This window comes from Hemitrygon akajei, chromosome 20 (assembly GCF_048418815.1).
Source record: "Hemitrygon akajei chromosome 20, sHemAka1.3, whole genome shotgun sequence".
Classification (NCBI taxonomy): Eukaryota; Metazoa; Chordata; class Chondrichthyes; order Myliobatiformes; family Dasyatidae; genus Hemitrygon; species Hemitrygon akajei.
The window spans coordinates 20,032,208-20,054,395 of NC_133143.1; the positions used below are offsets into that span (position 1 = coordinate 20,032,208).

At 41.5% G+C, this 22,188-nt stretch overlaps 1 protein-coding gene across 4 annotated transcripts in view; it reads right to left on the reverse strand.

Annotated features, from left to right (window-relative positions):
- Window positions 1–22,188, reverse strand: part of ripor2 (RHO family interacting cell polarization regulator 2) — a 335,721-nt gene that overhangs the window by 64,577 nt on the left and 248,956 nt on the right. Inside the window, exon 1 of one of the 4 annotated variants that reach the window (XM_073023959.1) lies at window positions 17,902–17,994. The exons of 1 other annotated variant lie outside the window; for it this stretch is intronic. Coding sequence is in view for 1 of the 3 variants with exons in the window: in XM_073023958.1 (XP_072880059.1) it covers window positions 7,580–7,598 (19 nt within the window). In the remaining 2 variants the exon portion in view is untranslated. Of the gene's footprint in view, window positions 1–7,579; window positions 7,840–17,901; window positions 17,995–22,188 lie in introns of those variants that run through there. 2 more of the 4 variants (XM_073023958.1, XM_073023961.1) reach the window with 2 other exon arrangements.

Below are 22,188 nucleotides of genomic sequence, written 5' to 3' on the forward strand. Positions count from 1 at the left end.
ACATTTACAGAGGAAGTGTAGTACAGGTAGACAGTAGCATGCAAGATCATAGTAAGGGAGATGGTGAGGACAATTTTATTTTATATCTTATTGTACCATTCAATAGTTACATAACAGTAGGATAGAAGTTGTCCTTCAACTTGGTGGCATATGCTTTCAATTGTTTATATCTTCTGCCTACTGGCAGGAGAGAGAAGAGAGGATGTCCAGATTGGATGGGGTCTTCAAATAAGTTGGTTGCTCTACCAAGGCAGAGAGAAGTGGTGAAGCTCAAAGTGAACATGCCAAATTTCCTCAGCTTTTCTGGCTGTAGCATCTATGTGGTTGGACCAGAATGGTTACTGGTAATGTTCACTCCTAGGCTCTCAACCCTCTCAATCTCAGTTTAGTTCATGTAAGCAGGAGCATGTGCATTTTTGTATAGCTGACATCGAGGGAAAGGTTGTTATCATCACAATATGTCACTGGCCTCTCTATCTCCTTCCCGTACTCTGACTCTTTGCTATTTGCGATATGCCCCTGGATACTGATATCATTTGCAAATTTGTAGATAGAGTTAGAGCAGCAGCTGACCAGACAGATATGAGCAAACGGACTAGATTATAGGGGGGCTGAGCGGCACTAATGATAAGGATAATTGTAGCAGAGGGTGGTGCTGCCAATCCTTACAGATTGCAGCCTGTTGGTGAGCAAGTTGAGGATGCGGGTGCAAGAAGAGGTGTTGACTCCCAATCTAGGAGTTGGGATTTGAACTTGCTTGGAAGGATAGTGTTGAAGGCAGAGCTGTCCGAGACCCTTCTGAGCTGACAATAATGGTAGCAAAAACCGCTCACCCTTAGCAAGCACCTTTAAGAAGTCTGGTGCTCTGGAAGAGAGGATACTTAAGAAATGAGAAGTTACCATTAAAGAAGTTATCATAAGTACCAAATGAACCATGGTGCTGTCTGTGTGGAACTTGCACCTTCTCCTTGTGATCGTATGGGTTTCTTTCAGTTTTCTCCCACATCCCAAAGATGTGCGGGTTGAGAGGTTAATTGTCCATTGTAAATTGTCCCTAGAATGTAGGTGATTGATTGATTGTGAGAAGAACAAAAATCTTGGAACAGATGCTTTGGTAGTAGGCATGACTTTGATGGGCCAAATGACCATTTCCAAGCTGTAGAATCATAAGACTAAGGCTAAAATGTAACATTTAGCCCTTTTTTGCGATACTGGAAAAGCTGATGAAGTACTTGGTTAAAGGGCCAGATTAAAAAATTAGAGTTGCATGGGGATGGAAACCAGAGCACCAGTCAAGAGAGTGGTGTGATTGTGGAGAAAGATAAGTCTACATACAAAGCCAAGAATTGAAAAGTTAAGCATGGTGGGAATAATGTTCTGAGCTGCGTATATATTTCAATGTAAGAAGTATTGTAGGAAAGGCAGGTGAGCTGAAGGCATGATTCAGCACATAGAATTATAACATTGTAGTTATTAGTGAGATTTGGTTGCAGGAGGGGCAGGACTCACAGCTCAGTGTTCTGGGATTCCATTGTGTTAGACGTGATAGAGTGCGAGGGATTGGAGAGGTGGCTTTACTAATCAGGGAAAATGTCACGGCAGTGCTCAGTCAGGACAGACTGGAAAGCTTGTCTAGTGAGGTTATATGGGTAGAACTGAAAAATAAGAAAGGTATGACCACATTAATGGGATGATATTATAGTCCACCCAACAGTCCATGAGATTTAAAGTAGCAAAATTGTGGAGAGATCACAGACTGTTATAAGAAGGCTGTAGTAGTAGGTACTTTTAACTTTCCACATATTGACTGGGACTCCAGTACTGAAAAAGGGCTGGATGGGAAAAGTTTGTCAAATGTATTTGGGCAAGTTTCCTTAATCAGTACATAGAAATCCTAACTAAAGAGAGTGCAGTACCAGATCGCCTATTAGGGGATGAGACAAGGCAGGTGACAGAGCTTTATGTTGGAGAACACTTTGCATCTGGTGATCATAATGCCATTATTTTCAAGGTTATTATGGAAAAGGATAGGTCTGGTCCTCGGGTGAGATTCTGAACTGGAGAAAGACTGACTGTGATGGTATGAGAAAGGATCTGGGAAGTATAGATTAGGACGGGGCTTCAGGTAAAGGTGCACTTGGCAAGTGAGTGGCCTTCAAAAGTGAAATTTTGAGAGTACAGGGTTTGTATGTTCCTGTCAGGATAACAGGTTTAGGGAACCTTGGTTTTCAAGAGATATTGAGGCCCTGGTTAAGAAAAGAAAGGAGATGTATAGCAGATATGGGCAGGTAAGAATGAACGAGGTACAAACCCCATTTCCAGAAAAGTTGGGATATTTTCCAAAATGCAATAAAAACAAAAATCTGTGATATGTTAATTCACATGAACCCTTATTTAACTGACAAAAGTACAAAGAAAACATTTTCAATAGTTTTACTGACCAACTTAATTGTATTTTATAAATATACATAAATTTAGAATTTGATGGCTGCAACACACTCAACAAAAGTTGGGACAGAGTTAAAATAAGATTGAAAAGTGCACAGAATATTCAAGTAACACCGGTTTGGAAGACTCCACATTAAACAGGCTAATTGGTAGCAGGTGAGGTATCATGACTGGGTACAAAAGTAGCGTCCATCAAAGGCTCAGTCCTTGCAAGCAAGGATGAGTCGCGGCTCACCCCTTTGTGCCAAAATTTGTGAGAGAATTGTTAGTCAGTTCAAAAGGAACATTTCCCAATGCAAGATTGCAGAGAATTTAGGTCTTTCAACATCTACAGTACATAATATTGTGAAAAGATTCAGAGAATTCAGAGACATCTCGGTGTGTAAAGGGCAAGGTCAGAAACCATTGTTGAATGCACGTGATCTTCGAGCCCTCAGGTGGCACTGCCTAAGAAACCGTCAAGCTACTGTGACAATTATAGCCACCTGGGCTCGGGAGTACTTCAGAAAACCATTTTCACTTAACACAGTTCGTTGCTGCATCCAGAAATGCTACTTGAAACTGTATTACGCAAGGAGGAAGCCATACATCAACTCTATGCAGAAACGCCGGCGAGTTCTCTGGGCCCGAGCTCATCTCAGATGGACCAAAAGACTGTGGAACCGTTTGCTGTAGTCAGATGAGTCCACATTTCAGCTAGTTTTCAGAAAAAATGGGCATCAAGTTCTCCGTGCCAAAGATGAAAACGACCATCCTGATTGTTATCAACGAAAGGTGCAAATGCCAGCATCTGTGATGGTATGGGGGTGCATCAGTGCCCACAGCATGGGTGAGTTGCATGTATGTGAAGGTACCATTGACTCTGAGGCGTATATTAGGATTCTAGAGAGACATATGTTGCCATCAAGGCGACATCTCTTCCCGGGACGTCCATGCTTATTTCAGCAGGACAATGCCAGACCACATTCTGCACGGGCTACAACAGCGTGGCTTTGTAGACACAGAGTGCGTGTGCTTGACTGGTCTGCTGCCAGTCCAGATCTATCTCCTATTGAAAATGTATGGCGCATCATGAAGAGGAGAATCAGACCACGGAGACCACGGACTGTTGAGCAGCTGAAGTCTTATATCAAGCAAGAATGGACAAAATTTCCAATTGCAAATCTACTACAATTAGTATCCTCAGTTCCAAAATGATTAAAAAGTGTTATTAAAAGGAAAGGTGATGTAACACAATGGTAAACATGCCTCTGTCCCAACTTTTATTGAGTGTGTTACAGCCATCAAATTCTAAATTTGTGTATATTTACAAAATACAATTAAGTTGGTCAGTAAAACTATTGAAAATCTTTTCTTTGTACTTTTGTCAGTTAAATAAAGGTTCACGTGAATTAACATATCACAGATTTTTGTTTTTATTGCATTTTGGAAAATATCCCAACTTTTCTGGAAATGGGGTTTGTATTTGAGGAGCATAAAAAATGCAAGAGAGTACTTAAGGTAATCAGGAGGGCTTAAAGAAGGCATGAAGCCACTCAATCGGACATGGTAAAGCAAAATCCTAAGAGCTTCTATTAATATAGTAAGAGCAAAAAGATAGCAAGGGACAAACTAGGTCCTTTGGAAGATCAGAGTGGTAATCTATGTATGGAGCCGAAAGAGATGGGAGAGTTCTTAAATAATTTTTTTGCATCTGTACTTACTTGGGAGACGGACACAGAGTCTATAGATGTGACAAATGCTTTAGCGAGGTCATGGACAGAGGAGGAGGTGTTTGCTGTCTTGAGGGTGAATAGATCCTCAGGGCCTGACAATGTGTCATCTCGGACCCTGCGGGCAGCTAGTGTAGAAATTGTAGCAGCCTTAGCAGAGCTATTTAAGATGTCCTTAGTCACAGGTGAGGTGCTGGAGGGCTGGAAGATAACTGATCTTGTTCCATTGTTTAAGAAAAGCCCTAAATATAGACCAAGAAATTATAGGCTGCAGAGCTTGGCGTCAGTAGTGGGAAAGTAATTGGAAGGCAGTGGATATACTTACTTGACTAGACAGGGACTGGTTAGGGATGGTCAACATGGCTTTGTGCAAGGTAAGTCATGTCTAACCAACCTTATAGAGGTTTTCAAGGAAGTTACTAGGAAAGTTGATGAAGGATGTTGTCTACATGCCTTTGACAAGGTCCTGCATGGGAGTTTGTTCAAGAAAGTTCAGTCAGTCGGCATTCAAAATGAGGTAGTAAATTGGATTAGGTGTTGGCTTCAAGGAAGAAGCCAGAGAGTGGTGGTCAAATGTTGCCTCTCTGACTAGTGGTGCGCTGCAAGGATCGGTGCTGGGTCTGTCGTTGTTTGTTATTTATGTCAACAATCTGGATGATAATGTGGTCAAATGTATCAGCAAATTTGTGGATGACACTAAGATTGGGGGTGTAGTGGACAGCATGGAAAACTATCAAAGCTTGCAGAGGGATCTAGACCAGCTAGACCAGCTGAAAACTGGCAGATGGAATTCAATGCAGACAAGTGTGAGGTGTTACCCTTTGGGAGGACCATCCAGGGTAGGTCTTACACAGTGAATGAGAGGGTATAAGAAATGCAAATGTGTGGTAAAAACAAAGGGATCTGGGAATACAGATCCATAATTCACCAAAAGTGGCATCACAGACAGAGTCGTAAAGACAGCTTTTGACATCTTGGCCTTCAATAATCAATATACTGAGTACAGGAGTTGGGATGTTATGAAGTTGTATAAGGCATCAGTGTGGACTAATTTGGAGTATTGTGTGCAGTTTTGGTCACCGACCTACAAGAAAGATGTAAATAAGATTGAAAGAGTGCAGAGAAAATTTACAAGGATGTTGTCAGGACTTGAGGACCTGAGTTACAGGGAAAAGTTGAATAGGTTAGGATTTTATTCCCTAGAATGTAAGACTGAGGAGAGATTTTATAGAGATATACAAAATTCTGAAGGGTATAGATAGGGTAAATACAAGCAGAGTTTTTCCACAGGTTGAGTGAGACAACAACTAGAGACCATGGGTTAAGGGTGAAAGGTGAAATGTTTAAGGGGAATGTAAGGGGGAACTTCTTCACTCAGAAGATTGTGAGAGTGTGGCATGAGCTGCCATCACAAGTGGTGATTACAGGATCGATTTCAACATGAAAGAAAAATTTGGTTAAGTACCTGTACATGGATCGGAGAGGTATGAAGGGCTATAGTTTGGGTGCAGGTCGATGAGACTTGGAGAATTAATGGTTTGACATGGACCAGATGGACCGAAGGGCCTGTTTCTGTGCTGCTTTGTTCTACGACTCTCTTTTGGAGAGCATCCTAACAGAAATGATAGGAACAGACTAGTGGGAGGTTCAGGGATGGGATTCCCACCAGTTTTACTAGAACGCTACAGATATTGCCTGCTGTGGAAGAGGGACTAACATCAGCTGTGACCTAGAAGTCAGAATTGGATGAGCAAAAGAAGCTTCATGCACCATAAAGCATAAAATCACATCAGTTTCCACAAGCACCAACCAAGTTCCAGCAACTTTTTCGAGCTGTCACATACCTGATTTCTAGAATCTCATCTACCCACCATGGGCCTCACTAGGTAAGCCAACATATCATCAAATTCAAGACATAGTTCATACAATTTTCCAAGACTTCCCATAAAAAATTGTGCCAAATGGATTTCGGAGTAAACAACTTGGACTTATAAAGGGCAGAACTGAGCAATTTCTAAATGAGAAAAGGTAGGAATATAAGACTGAAGGGGATTTAGTAGTCAAAGGTAGCAGAACAGGAGGCCATTTAGTCCTTTTGAGAACACTACCCCTTTGAGAGAGTTATTGAACTAGCCACACCAGTTCTCTTGCTGTTTCTTGTTCTCCTTTAGGGACCAGCAAACTTTCTCTTTCCAATAACACATCCAATTCCCATTTGAAAGATGCAAATTAACATGACCCAGCCATCTCATCTGCAGTGTAGGCCACACTAGCAATGTTCCTACTTCCGAATCAGAAGGCTGTGCTGGAAAATCCATCTCCAGACTTTCTAACTTGTTATGAGCACAACACTGAGAGTCCCCATAGAAACAAAGACAAGGGTCATCTTTCTTCAAATCAGGACTGTCTGCATCACCATGATAATATGACAACAGGATTACTAAAAATAATCTTCACAAAATTTTCTAGGGTTAGATGCTTATGACATTGCAAGGATGTTGAATAGAAGTCTTCACCACTGCAACCTCGCTAGAGCCCAGCACACTCCTTGACACATTGGGTCTTTGTGTGGATATTGGAGGGACAAGTCAGATATATTCAATCAAGTACCAAATGCCCATGTTCACATTTTCCATATGTTTCTACTTTCAATTTGAATTTTATCAAATAAGAATCCATCGAAAGCCTTATAAACAATCATGAGCGTTCCAACAACAACTCAGCAAAAATATTCCCAGGAGCTTAGGTTGGTTAATACAATGTGTACCATGTCCAAGGGAATGGACGCCCCTCCCAGAAGAAATGAAAGGAGCGATCAGATAATATTGACATGATTAAAACAGACTGAACAACAGACACATACCTCTCTAACTTCATTAATAAAAATGTTTTAGTTAGTGAGGATCTGCTTGATTTTACTTTGTTGTTAAATTGAAATTGGCATCTCACTGAACATTTCATGGTTTACTCTGTTTATTTAAAATCATTATTAACCCTAACACAGGATCAACAAAGCAAACTCATTCTTGAACCGACCTGCATAGCCCTAATTCCAACTCAGCAATGGAACATTATGACTACCTCTTGCGCTACCGTGGACTTGACTTCAATAACGTCAGTGATTATTTCACAAAGGCCTTGCTTTTGCAATGTTTATCTGACTGCATTGTATAATGTTATGTACAATTTAATCTAGTGCGTTGTTTGTAACTACATACTTGTGATGTGGCTGCAAGCAAGCTTTCCATAGTACTGTATATGTGCACTTGACAATAAAATCATCTTAATTTGACAATAAAATCATGACAATAATCTTGACAATAAAATCATCTTAATTTTTAAGGCTTAGTTTTACTGAAAGTGTGGTAGGAACTATTGTCGCAGAGGGCATTCATTCCCATTTAAGCAGTCACCCTTACCTACATTGCTTGTATCCATCAGAAATTCTGGGTCTCATCCCTGCAGTAGTTTGTACCGATTAAGAAACATCTTCAGAGTTTGGACATCTCACTTGCGAGAAGACTCTTTTTCATGCTCTTCATGATAAGTGTTGTCTGGCTAGTGTTCTGTGGTGTTCCCTCTCTAAAGTTCCTTTGCTTGTCCAGATGGTGAGACTCTGCTACCCACAGGCAGGCACCAGCAAGTCTGTCTATGACCACTCCAGGCAAAATGTCTAAAGAAGATTACCTTTTGTTGTCTGCACTTGCTTGCTGACTGTGAGATGACTGATGCTAAAAGTAGTTGGCTCAAGGGATAATTTAGAGAGAGAGAAACAAAAATCCCTAGGTGCAGCTAGAGATTCTGTGTCATGTGTTAACAAAAAGCAAGCAACTGTCAGCTGTTGCACAGTATAGCTAGCTTCAGCTTTCTACAGCTGTTTATGTAGACATCCTGACTATTTAAATAGTTTCATAACTCACAAATAGACCAATCCAATACACATCACTGTACAAGACTTGCAATCAAAAAAATATTTGTGCACTTGCCTCTTATGAAACAGTGGTGATTAGTGCTGACTAAATCTCAGGGTCTCATGTCAATGTCTTGTAATAAATTATTCAGCTTTCTTGGATGTTAATTGGTTATTATTTTATACAATAGTGTTATAAAAAGAGAAAAAAATTGCAGACTCCTTATCACCAAAGTAAAAGAAACACTAGGATAGATATAGCCTCCGTCTGGTTAGCAGATCACCCATTATCTGTTCAAGCTGACATCATTTCAATGAAAACACTGCCTGAAGTAGCAATGGGTGAGTCACTCAAGAAGATTCTTTCACAGCTCATCAGTCAAATAGGAGGTGGTCGTAGCATAATTGAAGAGCTAGTTTTTTACCTAATGCTTGTAATTCTTCTAATTCTTCCTTAGATGATGAAGAGTTAGCTGAGTGATCATTTTTAAAAACTAGCTAACTCCTAAATTATTTTCTGTATCTAAGCAATCTTAATTCAAATCAACATTTGTAGATATAAGGTCGAAGTAAGTTGCAGAAACTTGTAAAATTAGACAGCTCCATTATGGTTACAAGCCTCCATAGTATCCAAGACATCTTCAAGGAACGGTGCCTCAGAAAGGCAGCAACCATCATTAAGAACCTCCATACTCAAGACATGCCCTCTTCTCATTGTTATCATCAGAAAGGAGCTACAGAAGCCAGAAGGCACACACTCTGCAATTCAGGAATAGTTTCTCCCTCTGCCAACTGATTTCTAAATGGACTTTTAACCAATGAACACTACCTCACTACTGTTTTTTTATTTCTGTTTTATTTTGCACTGCTTATTTTAACTTAATTATTTAACAGACATACATGTACACTGTAATGTGTGTTGCTGTATACACTGTAATTTTGTTTTTCCTCTATATTTATTTATCATGCATTGTATTGTACTGCTGCCATAAAGTGAACAAATTTCACAATGTATGTCAGTGATATTAAACCTGATTCTGATTCTGATTCAACAAAAGGGTATATTTGAAACAAAAAAAATGTCAGTGGCATGCTTCAGTCCAGTAACATTGGACAGATTTGGTGCTAATCTGGGTAAGCTGCAGAGAGACAGTTGAGTTATTCCTGGCTGTGTCCCTGGTAACCAACCCCTATGCCTATAGATAACACATGACAGATGATTTAACTTTTCAATGCAGTTCTCAAATCGCTGCCAAAACCTTTTACATATCTATACCTGTCTAGCAAGCAAAATAATACATAATGTAGCAAGTTTAGCTTCAATATTTTAGTCAATTTTCAAGATAGAAAGATTCATATTTAATTGTGCCTTTCAGAACCTTAAACAAAAACAGAGTTTTACACTAAATGGTGTGCATTTTTGAAGAATAAAGACATTACAGACATAATTCTTTATGGAAGCACTTTCAAATGTCAAATAAATAAATTATCAGATCATCTTTTTTATAGGTATTGGTTAGGCCATTAATGTTGGTTATCAGAATTCCTCAGAGCTTTATCAGATATTGACAGCTATTATCCCCTTGAGAGGGTAATTGTAAGCCTTAGTATGGTACATCAAATGAAAGGGAATATTTGCAACACTTATTCAATATTCAGTACCCTGTGAGCTGCCATTCTCAATCTTACACTCATGCTTAAAGCACAACCACAACAATAACCTTTCATCCCCATTGGATGAAAGTCTTTCCACTGAGCTCGAACCGCATCAGCAGTTCAAAATCAGTCATAGCATCGTGCTGCCTATATAAAGCAAGTAAACTGCCTTTAGTTGTTGGTGCTGGGGTGTTTGATATACGATGAGGCAAAAAGGACCACACGGGTGTGGCATAAATATGCAGAATATTTCCTCCAATCACAACACAATGGGAGGGAATGTTTTTGCACTTACTCAAGAAGGTAGATACCGCAGCCAAATCAGAACTGCGGATGTGGTCTGAGCTCAGTGGTGGGACTTCTCCACTGAGGACCAAAGCTTGTTGCTGGGGTTCTGTTCCAGGCATGAGTGTGAGGTTGAGAATGACAGCTCACACAGTACCGAACAACTGTCGAAAGTATTACCTTTCAACCAAGGTTTACAACTACTTCTTATAGCAATGAAAGCTGTCAATATTTAATGAAGAGTAATATTTAATAAAAGGAGTTTTGTTAACCAATATTTATATCCTAACCAGTATCCAAAAAAGGTAATCTGGACAGTTCAAAGTGCTTCAGTAAAACTATTTGACTGTAGTGGAACAGTACAGGTCCCTCAGCCTGTGTTGTTGTGTCAGCCTTTTAACATACTCCAAAATCAATCTAACTCTTCCCTCACACATAGTCATAACTCTCCATTTTTCTTTCATCCATGGTCGTGATGAAATAAATGATGGATTATGCATTTTGCATGAATGAAGCTCACAACAACAGACAGACAGCAGAGTTATGCCTGAGAGGTCAGCAGCATGGTTCCTATATCATTGCAATGACTGTACTTCAAAATGCACAACAATAGATGTAAGGCACTGACTTTGCATAAGGTTGTGAAAGGCATAATTAAATATGAACTTTCTTTCTCCATCTTGAAAATTGACTAAAATATTAAAGTTAAACTTGCTGCACTCTGGGCGATGTTACTGCAAACCACTCTGGACGTTGATTCCTGACAGCCTGAGTTCAGGAGCAAATAGGGATGGACAGAAGGTGGTACCATTGGCAGAGATGTAGCCATCCTGTGAACAAACGGTAGAACATTCCCGCCCCGTGAATGACAACTCTGGAAGTTGTTTGAAAGGTGAAATTGAAGACATGGAGTGAATGAAACCAGTTGGTGCTTGGGCAGTGAGTGGACAGGTGCTACTTGCAGCACTGCTGAGTGTCAGTGAGAGCGGGAACAGAGAACATGATCACCACTTTTTCCAGCCAGACTGTCCCTGGTATTCCAAGCATCAGTACAAGTGACCATATGGTATAGAGTTATCCACTCAACCTCACATTCCTCCTCATTGTCGTTGCAGTAGGAACCTCCAGCAGTTGCTGCTATGACCTGTCGTGGCACAGCATATCACAAGCTCTCCACCAGAGATTGTGACCAGACCTGTGCAGACACTTGGAAGTGAACTTCACCTAACTGGCACTCACTGTGCTGCTACAGTGTGCTGGGGAAGGGACGTGCTCTTCGATTGAGCTGTGCTGGTAATCACCATGGTGAGATCTGCACTGGAGGTCTATGCTTCATCCAACATGCCCTTAAAAACACAGACCATCACCACTGGGGACATTAGCAACCTATCAGTTAGTTGCTGGCTATTTCCTGCATTTCTACACATGTTTGGTGTTGATCAGAACTAGCTGAAGTGGTAGAACTCCGTGGGGAGCTGTGTACAGGTGCTCAAGGACACTTGACTGCGTCCAAGGTTTCAGATTCAACCGGTTGCTTGTCAACACGGGTGAATAACTGGAAAAACCCCTTTGCAGTTCAGCAAAGCAGGGTCAGCTGCACTGACAATATTAGCCAGATGCCAAAACCAGGCATCAACAAACAGTGTGGTTAGTGCTGGATGAATACCAAAATCTTTGTCATTTGCAAGTGGGCACACAGCTTGCGTTGCACTGAATGGGGACAGCTCATTGGCAGTCCTCTAGGTGATTTTCAAGAGGTATTAAATGTAGTCATCCTAGAGTCATGTGTTAAATCCAAATTTAGAGGAGAGCATCCTAATAACCAACTCTTAGAGGGTGGTTTCAGGTCCAAAGTAGTGTTCAACATTGGTTGTTGTGCTGTGAAAGAATCAAGGCATTTCCAAAGGGATCAGGCAAGGTCCAGCATGAACTTTCTCCAGATTGAGGTTCATTTGCTTCCGGGAGGCTATGGATGTCTGACATAGAAACACCAGTCTGAGCACGGTGCTGGGGGAGTACGGCTTGTATTAGAGGGGTATACCTTTCTGCAGACTCAGTTGTCCCCTTTTTTGTTGACCCTGCTGCAATGTCCTCTTGCTGCTCTGGGGGTCATACTGGCTGACATTATCCTCTGAAATCCAACCAAAAGTCTGTATGGTCCATTAAACAAATAAATATTTTCCAATTAGCACACACAAAATGCCCGAAACGTTGACAGTACTTTTTCTCCATGGATGCTGTCTGGCCTGCTGAGTTCCTCCAGCATTTTGTGTGAGTTGCTTGGATTTCTAACATCTGCAGATTTTCTCTTGTTCGTGATTTTCCAATTAGTGCTGTTTCCACAGGAACTGAGAAAAAGAAACAGCTGTGGATCTGAGAGCTTCTATCATTCTCAATACCCCGACCGTGAAACAGTTCCAGAAAATTCCACTTCATCGTCCCTGCAATATTGTGCCAAGGTTCAATGACAGAATCTAAAGCAAAGTCTATTTCAGTATTGTAATTGCTGATACCTCGCTTTAACCCTAAACCTGCTGCAGTCAGTTATTGGGAGTGATGACTAGACTAGGCTTGTTTTCCCTGGAGTGACAGAGGCCGAAGGGTGATCCAATGGCGGGTGGATTAAATTATTTGAGGCAAAGATATATTTGTGCATGTTACAGGTATCAAGAATAAATAAGCATATGTTTAAGGTGAGAGGAAGGAGTTTTAAAGGTGAAAGTATGTTACTCAGGAAGTGGTAGATATTTGGAATATGCTACCAGAGGAGGTGGTGGAATCAGACACATTCTACCCTTAAGAGGCATCTGGGTAAATGTTTAAATAGAGAAAGGGACAGAAGATTACTGACAAGTGGGTTATTGTAAATGGGCAAAAAGTTTGGCATGGAGATACTGGGCTGAAGGGCCTGTTTCTGTGCTGTACAATTTTATGACTCTGTGGAAGTAGATATGGGAGGGTCCCAGGTTTCCCATTTCTACCAATTAAGCCTTACCATTATCCTAAAGGAATCCTGTCAGTCCTGTGCAAGAAAGGGAGAGAGGGGAGGGAGCAGTGGCAGGGGGAAAGCAGGTGGTGGTGGATGGGGCTGCCTTTGAAGTTCCCTCCTCAGTTTTACAAACAGGAAGCTATGGAGTGTCAAGATTTAGAAAACCATTTCTAATTTATTGTGTGAAACCTTTACTCCTACACAATGAAGATGTAGAAAGGAGGAAATGTGTGTTGAACAGAATATTTTCAATTTCAGTAAAGTAGGGGAAATACAGTCATCCACAGAGGCATGAATAGATTAGCAAGAGATGATGGCAGATGTAATGGAGGGTAAAGTTTATAAAGAGCGGCTCACCAGTTGGATCACAAGTATTTGTAAATCTGACTCTGTACATCTTGAGGAACTTGTTAAGGAAAGGGAGCAACTCAATGATTGGAAAACAAACAAGAAATATGGTGAACCAGCTCATGCTCCCTCTGCCACGTTGAAAGCCGCCTCTGGCCCTGAAACGTTGTGAGCGCCTGGGCCTCATACTCAAGAATGTTATCCCGTAAAACATTATGGAGTTCTCTCCTCCTCTTTCAGGTCAAAGACATTTCCACAGCTGCTGCCTGACCTACTGGGTATTTCCAATTCTTTCCATTTTTATTTCATTTTCCACCATTTGCGAATCTTGGATTTGGAATACAAAGTGGAAGAGAAAGTGAATGCAGATTCAGAATGACAACAGACAGATCTGCTTTGCCAACATCATATGGTCTTCAGAACAGTGATCATTTGCGTCATTAATATTAAAGGAAGCCAAAACACTTGTGAGACAAACGTTTGATGCATAAAACTTCTTTCATAAATTTTTTAGTCAATTTTTATGAATCTGATAAAATAATCACTGTCATTTGAATTCAATTAACAACTATACATTTATTCATTTGTCAAAGTTGAATGTGAGATTAAAGGTTTGGGTAAAATTTATTAAAGGTCTTTTATATATATATTAATGACCTCTACCTCACCTACATTTCATAAATTAAGGAATCAATGTCAAAGTCTGACATGCAGAAGAAAAGCATACCAGAGCCCTGCAGTGCTGAAAGATAAGGACCACAGTGATCATGGATGTGTGCTGGTATGTATGGTGAACCAGCTCCTCCTCCCTCAGCCACATTGAAGACCTCCTCTGGCTCTGCAGTGTGGGGGCCTCATACTCAAGAATGTTACCCCTTAAAACATTTTGGCTGCCTCTCCTCCTCTTTGAAGCCATCTGCTTTCTATTCCAGCAATGCTCTTTGTGTTAGTCTCAAATTTTGCCTGATAGTGAAGTGCCTTGTGATGCATTTTTATTTCATTTGTGTGTGAAATGTGGGCACTGCTGTCATAACAGTGAGTTGCCTTTGTAAACCACTTCAGTGCTTGTGGCAATATTGGGTAGAGAATTCGCAGACCTTGCTCAGTAAACAATGAAAGAACACCAATGTATTTCCAAGTTCAGGTCAATGTGTGATTTGATAGATTGAGCAAATCAAGGGATGTTTCCAATGGGCTGACCCCTAGAGCTTTCAAGCTACTCATTTCAAAAGTCACATGCATAAGGCTGCCTTCAGGTAACCAGGAGTTTCCTACAAAATCACTACAGTCCTGACAATTTTTGCAAACTATTCAAAATTCAGGTATGTAGAGTGTCCCCCAATTTGATAGTGGTGTTCCTTTAATATGTCACCCTTTGCCTTTCAGGTTGTAGAAGTTGGATGTATAAGGTCTAGAGTATTGAAAACTTAAAGTGGTGAGTGTTGGAGCTGCCAAGCATGTCAAGAGGACATACTGTATGAGGCTCATCTTGCTAAATAAACAGTGGACTCTTTGAAATTGATGGTGGAGAATCTGATACAGGGAAATGCCACTAGATGCTCTGGAACAATGCATCGACTGAGTTGATTGATTTACAGTTATCATTATTAGTGTTGCATAACAATTATTTAAATTTAATCATTCAAACTGCTATAATTCGATTTGAACTCACATTTCTGGAATATTAATTGCAACTGCAGACCTTCTGGCCCAGTAACATCACCACTATTCTACATCAGCCCTTTATTCATTATAGTTAGTCACTGCTTGGCATTTGTAGAGTAAAAATGTGACTTCCTGCTTGAGTGCCTCAAGATTGATTGTTTCTGGGTTTGGCTGAGTGATGCAGACTCATTACCTGCAGAAATAGGGATGGAACTGAACAGTGTGCAGCCTTCTCCAAGTACAGTCTGTGACAGGCGATGGAGGGGAAGTTCAATGATTAAGCAGCTGAAGGTGGTGTTCAGTATGAAGAGCCACTGGCAAGTATGTTCCAGATCAGGTCCTGAGACTTCATGACAAATTCTTAGGTTACTCTATCCTGATAGTGCCACACACTTCACCGGTGGGAGCGGAGAGGTTCCACTGTCCTCACCGGAGGGAGTGGAGAGATTCCCCTGTCCTCACCGGTGGGAGCGGAGAGGTTCCCCTGTCCTCACCGGTGTGAGTGGAGAGGTCACCTAAGAATTTGTCATGAAGTCTCAGGACCTGATCTGGAACATACTTGCCAGTGGCTCTTCATACTGAACACCACCTTCAGCTGCTTAATCATTGAACTTCCCCTCCATCGCCTGTCACAGACTGTACTTGGAGAAGGCTGCACACTGTTCAGTTCCATCCCTACTTCTGCAGGTAATGAGTCTGCATCACACAGCCAAACCCAGAAACAATCAATCCTGAGGCACTCAAGCAGGAAGTCACATTTTTACTCTACAAATGTCAAGACACACAAGTGTCTTGGTGTTAGTCTCAAATTTTATTTGATACCAAAGTGTCTTGTGATGCATTTTTATTGCATTTATATGTGAAATGTGGGCACTGCTGTCATGACAACAGTGAGTTATCTTTGGAAACCACTTCAGGGCTTGTGGAAATATCGGGTAGCTGCAATCCGGAGCATTGGGTGAGGAATATGGCTGCATGAGCAGCAACTGATTTGGACAGTGACGTGGAGAATTCTCCCAGCCTGTAGTGTTAGCAAAGAGGAGTGTGGAAGTTTGCTGCTTTATCTGATTTTTATATTTGTTTTGCTTAAAGTGGCAATTCCTGTTGATGTACATCTCCACACCAGGTGAGGCTATCAGCTTCTCTTCACTAAAAAGCCTTCATGATTTATATTTTCATGACTCTCAAATAGCTTCACACTTACCATCAGTAGTACTACCTGGCCTGGAGCATACTGATGAAGGGTCTCGGCACAAAACGTCAGCTCTGTTCTCTTTTCCATAGATGCTGCCTGACCTGCTGAGTTCCTCCAACATTTTGTGTGTGTTGCCTTACAGTACAATTACTTTCAACTGAACTCACAAACTATTATAATTAGATTTGAACCCACATTTCTGGAATATTAATCCAGGCTTTAGAATTTCTGGTCCTAAACATAATTGTGCAGCGTAATTGTAACTTGTTCATTAAGATGATATGTGAGTGCTGGTTATTGCTGTAACACATTCCATTCATTCGGGGAATGGGACTGCTGTAAGCTGCGGGTAGCAATATTTCTGGGAATTCCTGACGTCACTCTGCAGTTAAGTCCAGTGGGATAGCATTGCTGGGAGGTGCCGGTGATAACCAGGACACCGGGGATTCAGAGCGAAAAAGGTAACACGCAGAACGGAGCAAAGAGGAGCCAGAACATGAATTGCAGAATACTGAAGCCAGAATAGGCCATTCAGCCCCTCCATTCTCTGGGTTACCTCTTTCACCCTTCTGTGTCTATTAAGGAGGAAGTTTAATGGAACTGGAGAAATACCTGAGACCATTCACATTTCCTTTACGTTTAGAGATGCCACCTATCACACACCCATTACAGCTAGAAACAGGTAAACCATTATCTCTTCAAGGAACGTCCCATAATAGCACTTGCACGTAATAAGGAACAGAGATGGCAGAAGAGCATTATTGGGAGGTAATCTTAAAGGAAGCATAGATGCATAGAGTCAGTACATACATATCCTGAAATCCCTATCAGCCACCACTGTGGGACCATCATTACCACAAGGAATGCAAGGGTAGACCCCACCAAGAGGAAAAATATATCACGTTGTCATTGCTGAAAGACAGTAAACATACACACACACACATACACAGTTACAAACAAACACACGCATGCACACTCATACAGATACACACGCATATGCACACACACACACCGCTCACACACACACACCACACACACTCATATAAACATGCATACATTTTCAACTGTGCACACAAGCACAATCACACAAACCCATGTGCATAACTACTTCTCTGCAATCTGAACATATACTAGAGCAACTACGGTATAGTATAGTTGATGGCTCAAAAATTCTAAATTGATTTGAAATTACAGTATGAGGATCAGTAAATGCTTACTGCCTAGCCACGTTGCAATAAACACATCAATGTTTCATGTTATGAAGAGTATAACACTGTTAATTGTTATTCCAAAGAGAATATGGTCTGCACTTCAATGAATTATACTCCAGCACAATGCTCCTTTTCAAAATTTTCCTAGCCCATCTAACTCTTTCTCAAATAAAGTCGGGAGTAAGGAAGGATCAGTCATCAGAGGAATCATCTGATCACCAAGAGCACCAAAAGCCCCTGTCGTACTGTTTACATCTTGGTTGCCCAGCTACTCACAATCTCAAAGGGTTAAAATGCAGATCACTGAGGGTTCACTTTCATATTGGAAAACAACAGTTGATGCAAGACAGCTTAGAAGACAAAATTACTCTTTCCCTCTAGGTTATCTTCAATACTTAATGCTACCTCAAAAATAAATAATAAGTGGTCAAACTGAGATCTATCACTGACCAGATGGCCACAAGAAGTTTGCACGGCGTTACCTGAATTTCATCTACTGTATGTCTTCACGATCCCCTCTGCATTTGAGGCTCGAGCAATGGTCTGCAGCTGCCCTGCTAGCTGAGGCACTTGAGTTATTTATAGTGCTAAAATTATCCATTCATCGTCACTTCCTCCTCACAATTTCAGCAGATCAAAGATAACCGGGACTTCTGCTCTGAATCGTTTTATAACTTGAAGACAGTGAAAATGAAAACAAGACATTTTTGTTCTCAGCAGGTAGTTACTAACCCACATACCTCACTAAAACTGGAGATCACTATGTATCTTCAGCTCCTTTGAGAGTTAAAAACCGTATTTTCTGCTACAGTGGAGAATGAGTGACAGCAAGTTGGCAGCCGGTGTTGCACCTTTCTTTCATTTCAGTGATGTTAGTAGATCTAAGATAAGGTTGCTCATTTGGAAACTCATAACTTACAGCAAATACCTTCCTCTGGGCGTCCACAGCAAAATCCCTCAGCCACAGAGTCAAACAGTCAAACTGTCTCAGAGGCTGACATCAAAACATCTCTCATTGCAGCTGGGAGGGCAATGAAAACCTGTGCCAACCAGTTGGCGGGTGTGATCAAAGGCATCCTTAATCTCTCACTGTTGCAGTCAGAAGTTTTCACCTGCTTCGAAAGGGCGTCAACCATACTAGTGCCCAAGTAGATGAGGGTGAGCTGCTTCAACAACTATCACCCAGTGGCACTCACATCTACTGTGATGAACTGCTTTGAGAGGCTGATCATGGCTAGAATTAACTCCTACCTAAGCAAGGACTTGGACCTGCTGCGATTTGCCTACCTCCACAATAAGGTCTCCAGTGGCTGCAATCCCACTGGCTCCCCACTCAGCTATGGACCCATATCTACATCAGGCTACTGTTTATTGATTCAGCTCAGCATGCAGCACCATCATCCCCTCAGCACTAATCAACAAGCTTCAAAATCTGTACCTCCCTCTGCAACTAGATCCTTAACTTCCTCATTGGGAGACAACAGTGAGTGCGGATCAGAAATAACATCTCCCCCCTCACTGAAGATCAACACTGGCACACCTCAAGGATGTATGCTTAGCTCATCACTACTGTCTCTGCACTATGACTGTGTGGCTGGGCACAGCTCAAGTGCCATCTATAAATCTACCGATGGCACAACTGTTGAAGGCAGAACCTCAGATGGTAAAAAAAGGTGTACAGGGATAAGGTAGATCTGCTGGTTGAGTGGTGTCACAACAACAACATTGAACTCAATGCCAGTAAGACCAAAGAACTGATTGTGGACTTCAGGAAGAGGAAGTTGAGAGAACACACAGCACTCCTCATCGTGAGGGTCAGCTGTGGAAAGGAGGAGCAGTTTTAAATTCCTGGGTACCAACATCGCTGAAGGTCTGTCCTGGGCCCAACATATTGATGCAAATACGAAGACAGCACGTCAGCAACTATATTTCATTAGGAGTTTGAGGATCGCTTCACCATTTGGTATGGAGGGAGCCACTGCACAGGATTGGAAAAGGCGCAGAAGGTTGCAAGCTCAGCCAGCTCCATCATGGGCACTAGCCTCCCTGTATTCGAGGACACCTTCAAAAGACGATGCCTCAAAAAGGTGTGATCCACCATTAAGGACCCCCACTACTCAAGGCATGCACTCTTTTTATTACTACCATCAGAGAGGAGGTACAGGAGCCTGAAGACATACACTTAATGTTTAGGAATTGTTTCTTTCACTCCACCATCAGATTTCTCAATGAACAATAAACCAATCCATGAACACTATCTCACTATTTTTTTCTCTCTTTGCAGTAGTTATCTAATTTAATTTTATATCTATATTTCTTACTGTAATTTATAGTATTTGTATGTACAGGTGTCCCCCGCTTTATGAATGTTTGCTTTACACCACTTCACTTTTACAAAAGACCTACGTTAGTAACCTGTTTTCGTATTACAAAGAGGATTTTCACTTTTACGAAAAATTTTCCCATATAAATTAATGGTTCTTCGCTTTACACCATTTCGGCTCAAGAAAGGTTTCATAGGAACGCTCTACCTTTGTAAAGGGGGACACACCTGTATTGTACTGTATTGCTGCAGCAAAACAACAAATTTCATGACATATGTCAGTGATAGTAAACCTGATTCTGAACAGCATAGAGACCAGTCCATCAATTAACTGATATCTCCCTCACCGGTAAACACAACTTACACTAATCCTGCACTAATCCCATTTTACTCTCTGCACATTCCCATCAACTCCCCCCAGATTCCACCACTCAGCTACAATACGTGCTGAGAAGGACAACTGACCGTGGCCCAGTGACCGACCAGCCTGATGAGCTTTGAGACATGGATGGAGGCTGAAGCACCCAGATGGCCACGGGGAGAATGTGCAAACCTCACACATGGTTTAAATGGTTCAATTTAATATCAGAGAATGTATACAGTATACAACCTGTGGTCCTTGCTCTTCAAAGACATCCACGAAGCAAGAAACTGAAAAGAATGAATGATAGAAACATCAAAACTCCAAAGCCTTCCTCCCTCTCCCACAGAGAGGAACCCACCCCCCCACCCCACTTGCAGCAGCAGAAGCACCAATCCCACTCCACCCCCGAAGCAATAGCAAAAGCCCTCCAAAGAGACCTTGATCTTGATCTAGCGTCTCTCAAAAACTACAGTCCATAATCCCACACTTTTGTATCTCATACAGGCTCTCTCTCACCGGCAAGGGAGAGAGAGAGAGTTCGCTCCTACAACAACGAGGGTAGAGACCAGCAACTCGCTGTTCCGATGTTACAATCTTCTGCATCGCTTCTCCGAGCTCCCCACCTGAGGACCGACAGGCTCTCACTCAACATCAAAGGAAAGAGAGATAGGGAATGCTGGAGTACAGGGGCCATCTTCCGACAGCAGCACATATTGCCTGCTGTCCCAATGTTTCAGTCTCCCATGATTCTTCAGTAATGAAATCAGCGAGGAACCAGGTCATCTGCAGGGCCGCTCCCTGAAAGCGTGTGTCTTCTAGGCCTTTCCAGGAGATAACAAAGCAGACTGAAGACCCACCACTTGCGAAGAACCGTAGTTTGAGTTATAGATCACGGACTCCAGCAGAACCCCAGCCACCTTAGGGTTCTCAGGATTGAATGTGGTTCACTGGAGCTGTGAGGGACTGTCTAGCTCAGTGGTTGTATGATTGTGACACATGGATGACTCCTTGAGACAATAAAAATGGGATAATGAATTTGGCTCTTATTCCCAATATAGGCTTCCAGTCTGTGATGCTTTGTTGTCCATTCTTCCTACATTTCTTGGACTACAAATAGTTGTCCAGTGAATGACAAGAATCAAAGACTCAACAGCAAGACATTCCCTGGCAATGAAGTATGGACACCTGTATTTAGGAAATGTCAATTTGTTCACAAACATCATCCACAAATAACAATGAATTTGGCCACCATATTATAACTTAAGATTTGTTTAAAGGATAAATATTAACCAAGACAATGGGTTCTTGCTTGAATAGTGCCTTGGGTCTTTCATATCCACACAAGGGGACAAAGTCTCTAATAGTGCAATGCCGCACCATAATTCACTAAATTAAAGGGAAATTGCTATCTTGCCACAATGCTTTTATATAAATTATACTGGAAGGTGCTAATTTCTGAGTGAATGAATATTATAGTCCTTCAAAATATGCAAAAATATCACTTTATTAGTGAATCAACACTCACAGTTCCCATAGCACACAGAGGAACAAAGACAAATGGACTGCTGGCCATGGCTATGACCAGCCCAGTCCTACTTTTCCCAATGTGCTGTCACCTTTGGCAATTTAGAATGCTTGGACCAATAATATGGTCATCACACAAAATATTGAAAGAACTCCTGTGTTATGGAATGTAATATGTGTTCTAATCTATGAATAAGGAGAAACATTTGAACAAGCCAATTATAGAAGTTCACTTGGTTTTTACCACAGGAAATCCCATCATAATATCAATGCAGGAACTCCACTAATATCCGAAACACTCATGAAGTCAGCGCAGGATGGAAACAGCAGGAAGGAGCAGGCTCATCACAATATAACACACAGGGTACTGGAGGAAGTCAGGCAGCACCTACAGAAGGAAATGGACAGCTAATGTTTCAGGTCGAAACTCTTCATCCAGACTCAAAGATAGAGGAGCAGCAGATGGTATAAAAAGGCGGAAGGAGGAGTGCCGCTCAAGTGAGAAAGAAATACGTGGATCCAAGTGAGGAGCGGGAGTAGGCTGATACCTATCACATC